Source organism: Sprattus sprattus (assembly GCF_963457725.1).
Source record: "Sprattus sprattus genome assembly, chromosome: 18".
Taxonomy (NCBI): domain Eukaryota; kingdom Metazoa; phylum Chordata; class Actinopteri; order Clupeiformes; family Clupeidae; genus Sprattus; species Sprattus sprattus.
This window is the reverse complement of record NC_137916.1, coordinates 19,392,681-19,405,691: the sequence shown is the minus strand read 5'-3', so window position 1 is coordinate 19,405,691 and position 13,011 is coordinate 19,392,681. Positions and strand designations below refer to the sequence as shown.

The 13,011-nt window shown below is 41.9% G+C and overlaps 1 protein-coding gene across 3 annotated transcripts in view; it reads left to right on the top strand.

The window, feature by feature from the left end:
- Positions 1-463: 463 nt before the first annotated feature.
- Positions 464-13,011, top strand: part of pbx4 (pre-B-cell leukemia transcription factor 4) — a 33,907-nt gene continuing 21,359 nt past the window's right edge. For 2 of the 3 annotated variants that reach the window (XM_080856818.1, XM_080856819.1), the window contains exons 1-3: positions 464-787; positions 1,701-1,893; positions 8,409-8,482. In XM_080856818.1, the coding sequence (XP_080712944.1) occupies positions 1,715-1,893; positions 8,409-8,482 (253 nt within the window). In that variant the 5' untranslated portion in view covers positions 464-787; positions 1,701-1,714. Of the gene's footprint in view, positions 788-1,700; positions 1,894-4,713; positions 4,828-8,408; positions 8,483-13,011 lie in introns of all 3 variants that reach the window. The other variant, XM_080856817.1, reaches the window with a different exon arrangement.

Here is a 13,011-nt window from a genome sequence, read left to right as displayed (position 1 = left end):
TAACATTATGCTCGGACTGTAGGCCTGTACAATTTCCACACTTAAAATGTTGATATTGTTCCAACACGGCAAAAATGGATGGGAATTTGGTTTCTGTTGAAAACAACACCTTATTAAAGTAGCCTAACCATAGCTAACAAATAAATACGTTAAGGAACAGACAGATTGATGGCTACAACAGCGACATAGGGAAGTCCTTAAATAATTGAAGTGGGTTTCACCATGTCATTTACTCACATGTTTGACCTGGGAGTTTTTGTCTGAATATATCTTGTATCCAGATGTTAGATTTTTGTAATTTATATCTGATAGGGAAAACTACTAACACAAGCCCCCTGGAGGTTTAGAGTCGTACAACAACCTCCTCATGGACGATGACGTAGGGGTGAGTATCGACTGTGCGCGAGACTACAGTGGTGTGTGTGTATGTGTGTGTGTTCCAATGAGTGGCGAAAAGGAGACAACCACTAGCTAAAGAAAGCAAGGAGAAAGAGAGGCAAGTCAACCATAGTGAGATAGAAGAAAAAAAACAACTAGCCGTGGTCGGTTGAGGGGCATGGAGAGTAGAGTTTTTAGCTTTGTTGAGTTGGTCGTGTTTTCGTATTGTTTTTAGAAAATTGGCCACATACCTGGTTAAATCCAGTTAAAGCGCGAGAAGAAGCCTGCAACTGGCTCTGGTCCCGGTTAAGGACCCGTTGAACGGCTAGCTGGCTACATGGTATTTTGTTGTCGCTAGCTTAGCTTACAGCCTGCGAGGTAGCTCCTTTGCCAGAAGAAATTATTGAAAGTAAGTGGCCTCTGCATTGAGAAAATGTACTGTGCTGCAAGACATATTTGAAATGCTTCGCTGTTTCACCACACGTCGGTTGACAGCGTTGTCTGTTTAACGTTGGTTGTGTTCAGCATTTTTTTCAAGGGACTTGTTTCTCATTTAGCGTTAGCTACCAAACGTTATCTTTTACGTTAGCTAGCCCACTTGCTTGCTAAGTTATTTGGTAGCTCGTTCGCTAGCTTGATTTAGCACGACAGTGAAAAGATTGCTAGCTCGTTTGCTGGTTAACTAGTCGATTTATTTTGACCTGCTTGGTCTCATAATGCACAGTGATGTTTATGAGATTACTGTGCCATGCATTTAAATGTGTACACTGTCACAGGGTTGGAAGTCCTGGCTTGCTGACTGAACTGTCGGGCGCAAGACACTGGTTTAATTAGCTTGTCTTGCTGTCTGGTGCTTAGCTACTTTGTAGTTGCGAAAACAATGCACTGTATTGACCGAACGCACTGAGAAACAGAGGTTAGGGTTTACCCTATGCAATTTTCTTTTAACGCTCTTATTGTGTCATTGGATCTAGTTAACAGTCTATTTGGCAACCGCTTTTTTTGTAACCATCTCTGTGTTCCTGCTGATATTTCGCCTCTTTAACATTAAAAAGCTGCGGTCTGAACCAGCTCCCCTTTTGGGTGCATGTGGTATTATCTCTACGGGCAAGCCAGCACCATTCGTGGCCAGCAAATCTTCATTGTCGTTGGTATCAGCCAAACCAATCTAACCTAACCTTTGTTAACGTTATACGTTGGAGTTTTCCTGTCTCTCAAGGTTAATTCTGCATACCATTAGCTAATCGTGTGAAAGCGTGCATTGTTTTACAAGAGATTTGTATTGTTAGCTGACTATCTTTTTATCCGATTGTGGGGAAAAGACTTCTGTGGAAGTATGGATGATCAGACCCGGATGCTGGCGGGTCTGGGAGGACTCGGCGGATTAACACAAGGCGATGTCGGCGACCCCGACTCGGTTCGGAAGCAGCTCGGCCAACCTCAGCAGGACATTGGGGATATTCTTCAACAAATAATGGCCATCACAGACGAGAGCCTGGACGAAGCTCAGGCAAGGTAAGGCCTTTGGGTGGCAGTGGGTTGTGGAAACCCAATAGTGCAGTCTACAATCGTTAAAATGTTTATATAATGAGTTTACACGGATAAATAAACGTTATACCATGCATGTTTTAGGCAAGCACATTCCAACACAAAATATTTCACTTGAAAATATTTGTTTATTTGAAGCTAAAGCTTGTCACAACTGTTATGCGTTAATCGGTTTAAATAGTATTTTATTTGAAACGTAATCACTACCAGATGCAAGTTGTGTGGTGAAGTTGTTTTGATTTACAAAATGCGTCTCCATACATTAGATCGGTGAGGGCTAATTAAACAATCCAACGTTAAACACTAATGTTACTTGTACACCTGCAGTGTCTGACATGCAACCTTAGCTTCTTTATTTGTCCTGTGCAAACTGTCCATTAACTTAACCTAACAAACCAAACAGAAATTAATAGGTAAATGTAGTCGCCGTGAACATTTGCCAAAATATGATTCGAGCATTTCAGTGTGGTTTGATATGGTGTGTTTACTTTAGACGACCAAATGGTTGAATTTATATATATTTCAATGTTTAGCTAATGACTAAAAGTGCGTAAATAAGGCCTAGAGACTCTGGAACCCCTTTTACAGATGTAATGAAAATTCATTTTGTGCGGAGATAAATACTGTTGCTGGAGCTCTGTTTGTTTATGCATGGAGTGAAGTGTAAAAGTGACGTTTACATTTTTTTTTTTTTAGTTTATCTTTCATAGATGTACCCTGCGAAAGTGGTGCAGTTGACACTGAAATTATGCCCTTTCAAGCCATTTGCTGTCGGCGATGGCCAAATTGCGAGCGTCACCAAATGAATGAATCAGATTAATTTGCTACCTTGTCATTAGCATAGATAATCAGGGAGGTCTTAATTAAGTCATTGCCTACGTGCCGAGACGGCTTTTAAATGTAAATGGTTGTTTAGCAACGTACCGTTGCGCGATATGATATGGCCTAAGAACTGTTTGTGTGACACAAGATCTAAATCAACAGACGCTGTTTGCTTAATGCGATTTTTTTTTTTGCACGTACCCGTACATAAAATAACAAATACAGGCAATAATCACGGTGTGCTCAGGCACAGCTGTCAGTGCATCACAACGGAATATTCATGCTGGTGTGGTTGTAGCCCATATGAGCTACGGAAAGGTCATCTGAAATTGAAGCTGGGGGAATTCGCACAGAAGCCGCTTTATAATGTGAGGCTGTGGCCACTCTGCAATGTGTCATTAGCTTGTGATTTTCCACCAAACCATTTGGCCACCTCGTTCTCTTAATTAATTCACTCTTCTTTCACCCCCTCCCTCCCCGGTGTTCATCCTTTTCATTGTATGCAGGGTGCAATCAATTCTCCTATAATGTGTACGCGAACGCAGCTGTCCACAAATCGAGTTTCTATTAATGAGATGGGGGCTGGCGCTTCATAGACAGGTTATGAAGGCAAGGATATTGCCTTTGCGTTTCATGATGGGCTGGAATGTTCTTTTTTTTCTATTCAAAGGTCTAGGCGAAATTCCCCCAGCACTGTGTTTTTTTTTTTTTTTTAAATGTATTTGAAATATGGGGTTTGGGAATTTTATAAAACGTGATTTGTTATTGTAATAGTCCAGCAGTGGTTTGTTGTTAATTCAAGTTGCTATTGTTTGTGTAACCCTGCATCTGAATTCATGTCATTTTCCTATAGTAGTTTGGGAGAGGCAATGATCTATGTTAGAGTTAACACTAGTTAAAAGTAAACATTAAATATATGCTGTAAAGACTTGCCTGTGGATATGTTCATAGATGTTCTGAGAAAAGAGTGAAATCCACCATGGCCAGCCTAGTAACTGCTCAATCCTTAGGACTTTCAACATCACTACCACCCCCCTCCACCCCCTCCCTAGAAATCTGTCATGGGATTAGTCAGTGTGTCATTCATAGGATTAGACCATATGTAATTCATGCATGTAAACATGGCTTGGCCTTGCAGTCTGCTGTGTTTCTTGGGCGCTTACTGGACAGCTTGGTCTGGCAAAGTCATGAGAACCAGTCAGCTGAGCGATAGTCTGCCTTGGTTCATCTGGGGTCTCACAGGATCTTTTTAAAAAGTCCTCCCATTGACAAGAACAGTTGTTCAGTATTGGTTTTAGTATAAACCATGCCGTACTTATACCTCACACCTGGGGAGTTATACAGTGTCTGCCTTTTGACTACTCCCTTGGAGTAGTCGTTACCATTTATGGAAAGCGCTGCAGCCTCTTGAACGCCACCTTATTGGCAGTAGTCTCTGACACAGGAGCTTTGTAAATATGACAGGAAAGGGCAACATTTTATGTTTCATGGACATAAGAACATTGTTTCATTACATAGGGTCAGTAATGACAAAAACAGAGTGGTCCTCTATGGGCTTCTGAAAAAAATAATTTGAATCTGTAGAAGGAGTTTTCACTGACTACCTTTACTCTCACTGCAAACGAATATTATGAGCAGTGGGGATTGAAGTTAGTTCCTCATGAATTATTTCCTGTTTTCATGCGAAGCATCCACCCCCTGCTCCCTCCAAGTGTATGAAGTCAAGGCAAGCAAATGTGTTAGCAATTTCAGAAGCTTATAGCCACATGCGGAACAGATGCGAGCATTCAAGTGCTCCTCATCCGCTCTTTTGGATTCCTCTCTGGGCCCGAGCGTAGAAGACCCACCCCCATCCCCCCAACCCCAAGCATCCATGCCAGGTACTGTTTTGGTGGCTCCGGGCGATGCCAGCACAGCTGGCACTGCCAGCCCCCCAAATCTCTCACCCTGTTGCCCTGTGTCCAGATGCTGGCCAGAGGAGGCTCCGGCGCAGTGGGGCGGAACTGACGACCCCACAGAGGGAGGGGGAGCTGGGAGGGGCACGGCAGGGGGTGCCCTGCCGCTCAACTTCCAGCACAGGTCAGTACAGGACCGCATGAGCACCCCCGTCTGTCTCCCACCTCCTCCTCCCTGATCATACCTCCATTCTGAAGGAAGCCTGATCTCTTGCTCTTAATACAGTGAGAAAACAGGACTGCCGAACATATAGTATGTATATTGTCACTTGCACGCACAAGACTACAGGACATGAACCGTTAACTGAATGTCACCAGGCATGGCCCATTTCACTCCATTTTAGATAATCAGCAGTGGGGACACAGGGACACGGTGGATCCATCTTCTTAATGTATTGTCTCTTCACTTACCATTTGTATGACACACATGTTCGATGGCAGCCTAGGTTGCTGTTTCCATGTTGAGCAAACTTTTGCAAAGAAATCCACAGGAATGGCATTTAAATGTCAGATTCCAATGAATGTGATTGTCAGCTAAAAAAGTAGCTGCTAATATATTGTGCCTTAAGGGGGAGGCGATGTAAATTAAAACGACTTATGTCCCAATCTAGCGAGTATCAGTTAGATAGCAAGCTAAACAATTAGCCTACTGCTTAGCTTTGCACGGTAAAAAAAAACAAGTGTTTTCTGCTGTCACACTATACATGAAAACAATAACTACTGATATGGTGCTAGTGACAATGTCTTAAAAGTTGTTAAATGTACCTAAATGAACTCCCAGACTACCCTCCACAGTGTTTGTTAGTAAGATCGTTGATGATCAAATAGCCTACAACTCCTATAAAGCCCATATGAGAGATACTTGGATTGCACACCTGTTTTGTTTCCCCAAGCTAGCAGTGGGGTTAATGTCAAAAAGGTTACTTATGTGAATATCTTCTCCAGCGGTAAAATAGTTAAGTTATCCAAGTATCCTCTAGTTTTCTCTAGTTAGGGTAACGTGTTCAGCTTCCTGCATCACTTTGATTTGCTACCTTTTTAGGCCATTGCTGTGTTCATTTATTACACCTCAATAAGTTGCCACCGCAGACGCTGAGAGTTTGTTTGATCATGACCGTTGCTAAGGAAATGTCTGATTGGATTGTTATTATTTGTAGATGAGTTTCACCATCAGTCAATTCCAAAATTAAACCAGTAGATTTTGTTCAGCATTGTGTTCTCTTTAACACCCTCATTTGCTTGTTCTCCTTTCTTGTGTTAAAAGTCTGACTGAAATTAAGCATTTTTTTCTTGTTGTATACGAACACATTTATCTTCTGTGTGTTTTCTGTGTATATTCAGGTGTTTATATTTCCCCCCTTAACTGTGACAGAAGTATTTGTAGTATTATGTAAAAGAATTACTGTGTATATAACGAATTTCTAAACCGTTAAGGCTAATTCTGTCAAAAAGCAAAGTGGTTTGTCCTTTCCTAAACATTCGTGTATGTTTTGTACTGTCATGCAAAGCTCAAGTGGGTGGGACTGTAATTACAAAGCTTGGTTTTCCTCTTTGGGGTTGCTGTGGCTAGCAGGTTTGAACCATGGCGTTTATTGGCCCTGTCCTCGACAGAAGCCAGTACTGTTTGGAGTGCATCCTCAACAAGTAGTCTTCTATGTCTATGAAAGCATTTACCCCACTGTGTGTTATTGCAAACATTTATAGAATTTCAGTTTTTAAAAAACCTGCATTGAACCTTGGACTTAGGTCTTGCTGCTGGGTCTTAGTTTGAACTGTAAATTATCTGACGTAAGCTCTAGTAGTTCCGATACAGATTTAGGATGTTTTTACGAGAAAGCATAGAATACCCTTTGGCTGTATTATGCATGCAGCGTTGTTCACTCCGATGCCGATCGGTAGACAACCTCTTCACTCCTTAGTCGGCAACAGCACCAGGGGCCAAAATTGGAATGGCCAGGTCCGTCTGCTCCTGAATAAAAATGCTGTAGGTCTGCCAGGTGCCGTCGTGGCACATGAGTAGAAAAGTGACATTTTTGCAGCAGCCCAACACACACTGACATTATCACTCATGTCTAGAAGGTTACCAGTCTAGAAAAAAAAAGTAGATGTGAAAAGAGTAGCTGTTGTCAGGTGTCCTTTTGCGTTGTGATAAATATGCGTTGTGATATCTATATATATATATATATATATATATATATATATATTGTAAGGTGTTTTGAAGAGCTGTGTCATTGAGCATTCAGCCCAAACTCGGGTGAGGATGTGTGGAGATCATTCTCAGTTCCTCCTGTCGTCACTCCTCCAGTGTTGATTGACAGAGTGCACAGAGCTGGGGACAACAATGGCAGAATGGTGATGTGCTGCCAAGGCGAGCGCACAGAATCTGCCACTTAAGGCACACTTCATACTTTTAATGAACAGCTTTTTCTTAAGGTTTGCCACTGCCAAGTTCCAGATAGCAAAAAAATTACAAAATGAGTATCATAAATATGAATGAACTACTTTTTTTTTTATTTTTTTTTTATCAGACCATAGCAATAAGGAAGTATTGGGGAAAGGTTCAGGTTTAAATTGCTATGGTGAAGTCGTACCTTGTCTTTGGAATTTAGATTTAATAACATTACAACTATTTGTCTATCAGTTGCCTTCATAGCCCAGTACGCACTGCTCATAGTTAACTCCACTCTCCATTGTAAGTCTTTTCCTTCCAAATTAATATGAAAAAAAAAAAAATGTTCACCCCAAGGGTATATTATTTAACATCTTAAAAAAACATCTCCAGTTGGAAGTCCTGCATAGTTCATCACTTGACCAATAACATATTTAGGCAGAATTGGTACAAACAGCAAATTGTTGTGTACTGAGCCCGTGTCAAATTTATTTTATTATAAAAATGGGCAAGCCAGCAAAGTACAGCTGTGATTGGTACTTCAGAAATTGACACATGCATTGAGATGAAAGAGATTTTTTTTCTAGAGATGTGGTCTGTGATGTCCTGGTAATGTCATCAGCATCATTTTTATGTGAATTTGTTTTCCTGTAGTGGCAGTGCTCCTATCTTTGGCATCACTCAGGTTTTTGTGTCTGGTCTGCCAGGTGGGGGGATGGGTGAGGAGGGGGTACTTTACCAGGGCTTCTCCCTCAAGACAAATTAAGAGCATGCTTCATTTAACACCTCATTTAGTTGTGGTGCATGAGAGAGTGCAAATATGGAGCCATGCAGGCCTTGCTTATTTTTGGGTATAAATATGAAGAAGCACATAATGTTTCATTCCTTTGTGATGAGCAAGAAATGCTCTGGGTAGTTTTGCAGCCTTGTAAATGCCTGGTAAGAAAATAAATCCAAGAGTAATTTCGTAATGGCTTTGGGTTGGTCCGAAAGGATTTGCCTCAATTGTGATCACAGCAATAAGGGATTGTGGGAGTCAGTGGTATTTAAAAGTCTTAATACGACTGGATTATGGGTATGCTCATGATGCATTAAAGCGACAGGAAAGAACTCAAGGCACAGATGAAGCCGCCCTTTGATTGAAGTTTGTGGGCCTCATAATCGAATGTGTTGGTCCAGTACAATATATCAGAATTTAAACATTAGTTATAAACACAAGCCATACATGTTATATACAATATCATGTGTGAGTAAGGGTTCTGTATGGCTAAGTCTAGCTATTGACACTCTTATTATTATTTGTGTGTGTGTTGCAGGAAACATGCTCTTAACTGCCACAGGATGAAGCCGGCCCTTTTCAGCGTCCTGTGTGAGATCAAAGAGAAGACTGGTGAGTTCTCATACATTCTGACTAAATATCCGAGGCCATCATGGCACGTTTGGCCAACTGAATCAGGCCCCCAGATACATTGGTCCTTAGAGATCTGCCCGGCCTTTGCCCTGATTGTGTATTGATTCTTCAAGGTCTGGTATTGATGAAGTATTGATCCTATTGAACGCTGAATGGTTTCAGCTGCAGCTTGTAGAAGGAGAGTAGGGTTGAATTGGTTTAGCATTGGCCTGTTTGTGCCCTCCTTGGCCTGTCGTCATTGTCTTGTTTGGGCTCCCTCGATTAAGCCCCGAGCATGTTGGACCTGTCTCGGATGAGGATTTGCCTCGTTAAAAGTATTGAACTGTTTGAGAATGGCAGTCTGGCTGTGTGTTTACTTACTGGCACGCTTTGCGCTGATTCAATGTTTGCTCTCAAGCTTAGCATTACATACTGTAGAAAATCCCTTTCCAATAAGCTGTCAGCTTGAGCTTTCTCATCTTGTTAGCCACTCTGCTTCATTAGCTGACAGATCATCTGCCATACAGCCCATTCCCTCCCCTCCTTTTTTTGCACAGAACAGGAAAGATGGCAGATTTCTAAGGTACAGAATAGTGTTCCCTGACGCATAAAGTGTGTGTGTGTGTGTGTGTGTGTGTGCGCCCTACATCCTCTCTGTGAAACCACCAACCTCATGTTGAATTACAGTGTTTACGTGATGTGCTTAAGCCTGCTCGTGGACATCCTGTCAATACCCACAGTTTTTGCCTTCCCCACCCTAATTGGAAGTAAGAAAAGGGTAGAGAGGAGGGGAAAGGGGGGTGGGCTTTCCCCCTGCTACTGTGGCAACCCCTGCCATCTTATTTACTTAGTATCATTTACTTTGATTTTCACATTAAGTCCTGGTGGGGTAAGGGCCTTGGGAGAGTTGCGGATGCTGGTGCAGGGTAGTGAGAGTGATGAGTCAGAGGGCTTCTGTTCCCCGTGGAAGGAGCTGAATCAGTAGAACCTCCATGTGGCAGTGGCCTTGGTGTTGCAGCCTTAGTATTCTGCTCCTGAGCAAAAATCAGCCGGTAAATATCAGTCCTAATAAAGGCCAAATGCCTGCATATTACTGTTGTTAGCAACTCTTCAAGATCTGCCTTCTACTTCTGCACAAGCGCCAAATGCAGTGCCACTGCTTATTATGTGATTGGTGCACAAAATCACATGTGGTTCTTTTTTTATTTATTAAGTTTTTATTTTATTATAAGTTATTATACCACTCGGTTTTTTTGGCACTGCTTCTCCTCTGACAGTTGTCACCACGTCGTCACCAGTGCAGATCTCACATGTCTGCCCTAATGGTGTATAGTGCGCTTGTACGCAGCTTTTTGACCGACTCTCTTGTTATTTTTGAATTGTCATCTTTAATGATCTATGCGGCACAGTTTAGCCAAGATGGTGTCCACAGTTGGATTTTCCTATAAACTTGCTCACCCTCGACAAAATGACTTGATTGAAGCTATAATTGTCAGATGAATATATCTGCACACCAGTGGATTAATTAAAGCTTATATTTCAGCCTATGTGTCCATTCAAGTGACAGTGCCTGTGCTGGTAGCCCATCTTCTCCGTCTGTAAATAAAAACAACTCTGCACATTCAGATCTGTGTGTGTCTAGATCTACTTTATTTCTACGTATAAAACTGTAACACTGTGCTAAGATGCTACAGTAGCCTACATGTTGCAGCCAGCAGTATCGGACTAAAGCGTATAAATGTGAGCTGTTGTTTTCTTCCTATATTATATCCGCTCCATATTGTATTGTTATGGGAATGCAGTGTGATTGCAGAAAATTCCAGAAGAACAACTTGACGGCAGCGCTCTAACTCAGAAACTCAAGAGAATGATATCCTCAGCTTCAGTGAAATGCACCATTTGATAGGTTCACTTTGATAGCAATGTGAAATTTAGCATATACCTCGACTATAGGTTACAAACCTTTTTAAGTGTGTGAGAGAATGCATTAAGTGTATCAAAATGAACAAGATTACCAACAGGTAGATGGAAACTATATTGATGGGTCATCACATTAATGTGTCTACATTTTGCTTGAACACATTAAAGTCAAAGCTGGGAGATATGTTGGACGTTCCGAGTTGTCTCCAATGCTCCATAAAATATGAGTCGGAAATAAACTAGTCTACCTGTTACTCTCAAATGCAATGCAATGATGAGTGACCTAGGTGTCAGTTGGCTCCTGCAAGCCATGCGCATTTATATCAATATTCAGACTCAAGCAAAGTTGGTGTGCATCATGTCAAGATTTGTGGGTTCTGACAACACAGTAGTCCTTCTTCGTTTTGGTTAGCTTCTAGGCTGCATCACACCCCTGTTCCGCCGTTACGGCTGTCCCTTTTACACAGACCTCTTTCCGCCTCTGTGACTATCTCCGCTTCTGGCTCAGAGGCAGAACAACAATGACCCCCATTCTGCCTCCGTACCTTTTATTCAGAATTGCAAGGCGAAATAACGGCAAAATATTCTCGCCTGGCAAACACTGTAAAAAACCTCAGTGTGTCATTGGTGTTATAGAGAAACGCTGCCCTGCGCCTTGTTAGATTATATTTATTGCTCATCCAACAGCTGGTAGGAGAGTCAAACCTTTCTTTCATTGGGTGAAGTGTTAGGTTATGGTTCTACTACTGAGGCACAATTACATTCACATTTTCTTGCAGAATTGTATCTCCTGCCTGTAACTTTAAGAACTCCCGCTGTGTTCATCCTGTGCCCCTGGAATGTGAATTAAGGGAGGCTTCCTCTTTTACAGACGATTATGGAGGCGGTTGTTGGCGGTGTACACATCTCCATAGATTTGGCTTAGCCTTGTTCTCTTGTATGCTTGCCTTATTACTCCCCGCTCACACACGCACAGACACAGACTAACTAACAGGACCACTGACACTGATATGCGCTCTTACACCCTGGGTCCTCTCTCCTTCTCTCTCTCTCTCTCTCTCTTTCACACACACATGCATACATGCATACACGAAACAGCAGGCATAAAAGAAAACTTGAGCTCGGGTCTATTCCTGCTGCTCCAGCCTTGTCCTCTCCTCCTCCCTCTCCCTCTCCCACTCCCTCTCCCCCATTCTTGAAAGAGAAGACTTGCTCTGAACTCAGGCTTTTGATATGGTAATGGCGGATGGAGAAGGTGGGGGGAGGTTACGCAGGGTAGTGGGGGAGGGGGAGCTGAATTCCTCAGAGTGCTGCAGTTGGGTAGATTGTTTTTATTGTTAAGGAAATGTTCTACTCAAGTGCAAGTCTCCTGACTGCAAGCTGGCTTTGTGCATTTTTTCTCCCCCCCTCCTCTCACTTTTGGAGTTACTGTTAAACATGGCCCTCATAGTGAGGCGTTAAAAGTTAATGAAACAAATGAATATGAGGGAACTAAGACACTGTGGCTTGGTAATTAAAGCACCATCTTGTTCTCCTCTTGTAAGCTCATCTCCATTCTCCCTGTTTGGCTTCACACTAAAATTGGCTACTTGTATGATGACTTTCTGCCAAAGCTTTAAACAATACTTAGCCTGTTGGGCCCATCTGCTTTATGTAATGGTTGTTTCACATTTCGTCTTTTCTTTTTTTCTTTGCTAGTCTGTTTTTTGTCCTTATTTTTCCCCATTCTGCCAGTCCTCTTTTATCAATGCTTTCTCTCGAAGCTCTTTGCTTCAGTTTTGTTTCAGCAGGTTATACTCAACCTGCTGTCTCTTCAGATTTTGTTCCTTTCAAGCTAAGGCACTTTGCTCACTTTGCATTCGTATTTACCATTTTTCAGGTGGTTTGCCATATGACCAGTGAATGTGTCTCTTGTCTTGTGTGTGAATGACTGTCATGGAATGAATGAATGGCGTGTGGTCATAAACTACTGTCAGAGAATAAGCTGGTCGGTCTCTGGTCTGCCTTCTTTTGTTTGTCTAATCCTCAGTGGAGCTGTGTGCAGACTGCTTATAGTTGCTGTAGTGTGATGCCGCCGCTGCTTCTTGATTTGAAACCAGTTCGGACAGCCTGGCAATGGATTGGATGGAGCTTTTGCAGAGTTCTGTCCAAACAGTCTTGAGAATTTCCTTCACAGCCACAGAAAATGAGTCTTCTGAGACAGGAATGTTAAGCTCTGCATCTCTACCTTTCCAAATAGACAATGCTGCATTTGGATTGATTGGCATGATTTTCTAATAATCTCAATATGTAGCCTAAACCTCTTTGCTAAGTCAGTTCAGCCTGTTTATACTATTATCAGGACCTTTAGCAGGTTTTTTTTTAGTAATGTAAAAACAAAACATTTACAAAAATGTAGCAATACTTAGCAAGAGTTAGATTCTTTAAAATATTCCACATGTGTCCAGGATTAGGTTTAGCGTCATGGTTTGTGTGATTTTCTTTTTTCATTTTAATTTTCTTCCTGATTAATACAAAACAATAACAGTGGTCAGAATTGTTGTCGTAGTAATATTATATTATCTATAGTTTCTGCCTTCTACTACTTTCTGGACTACTGCAATTTGTGT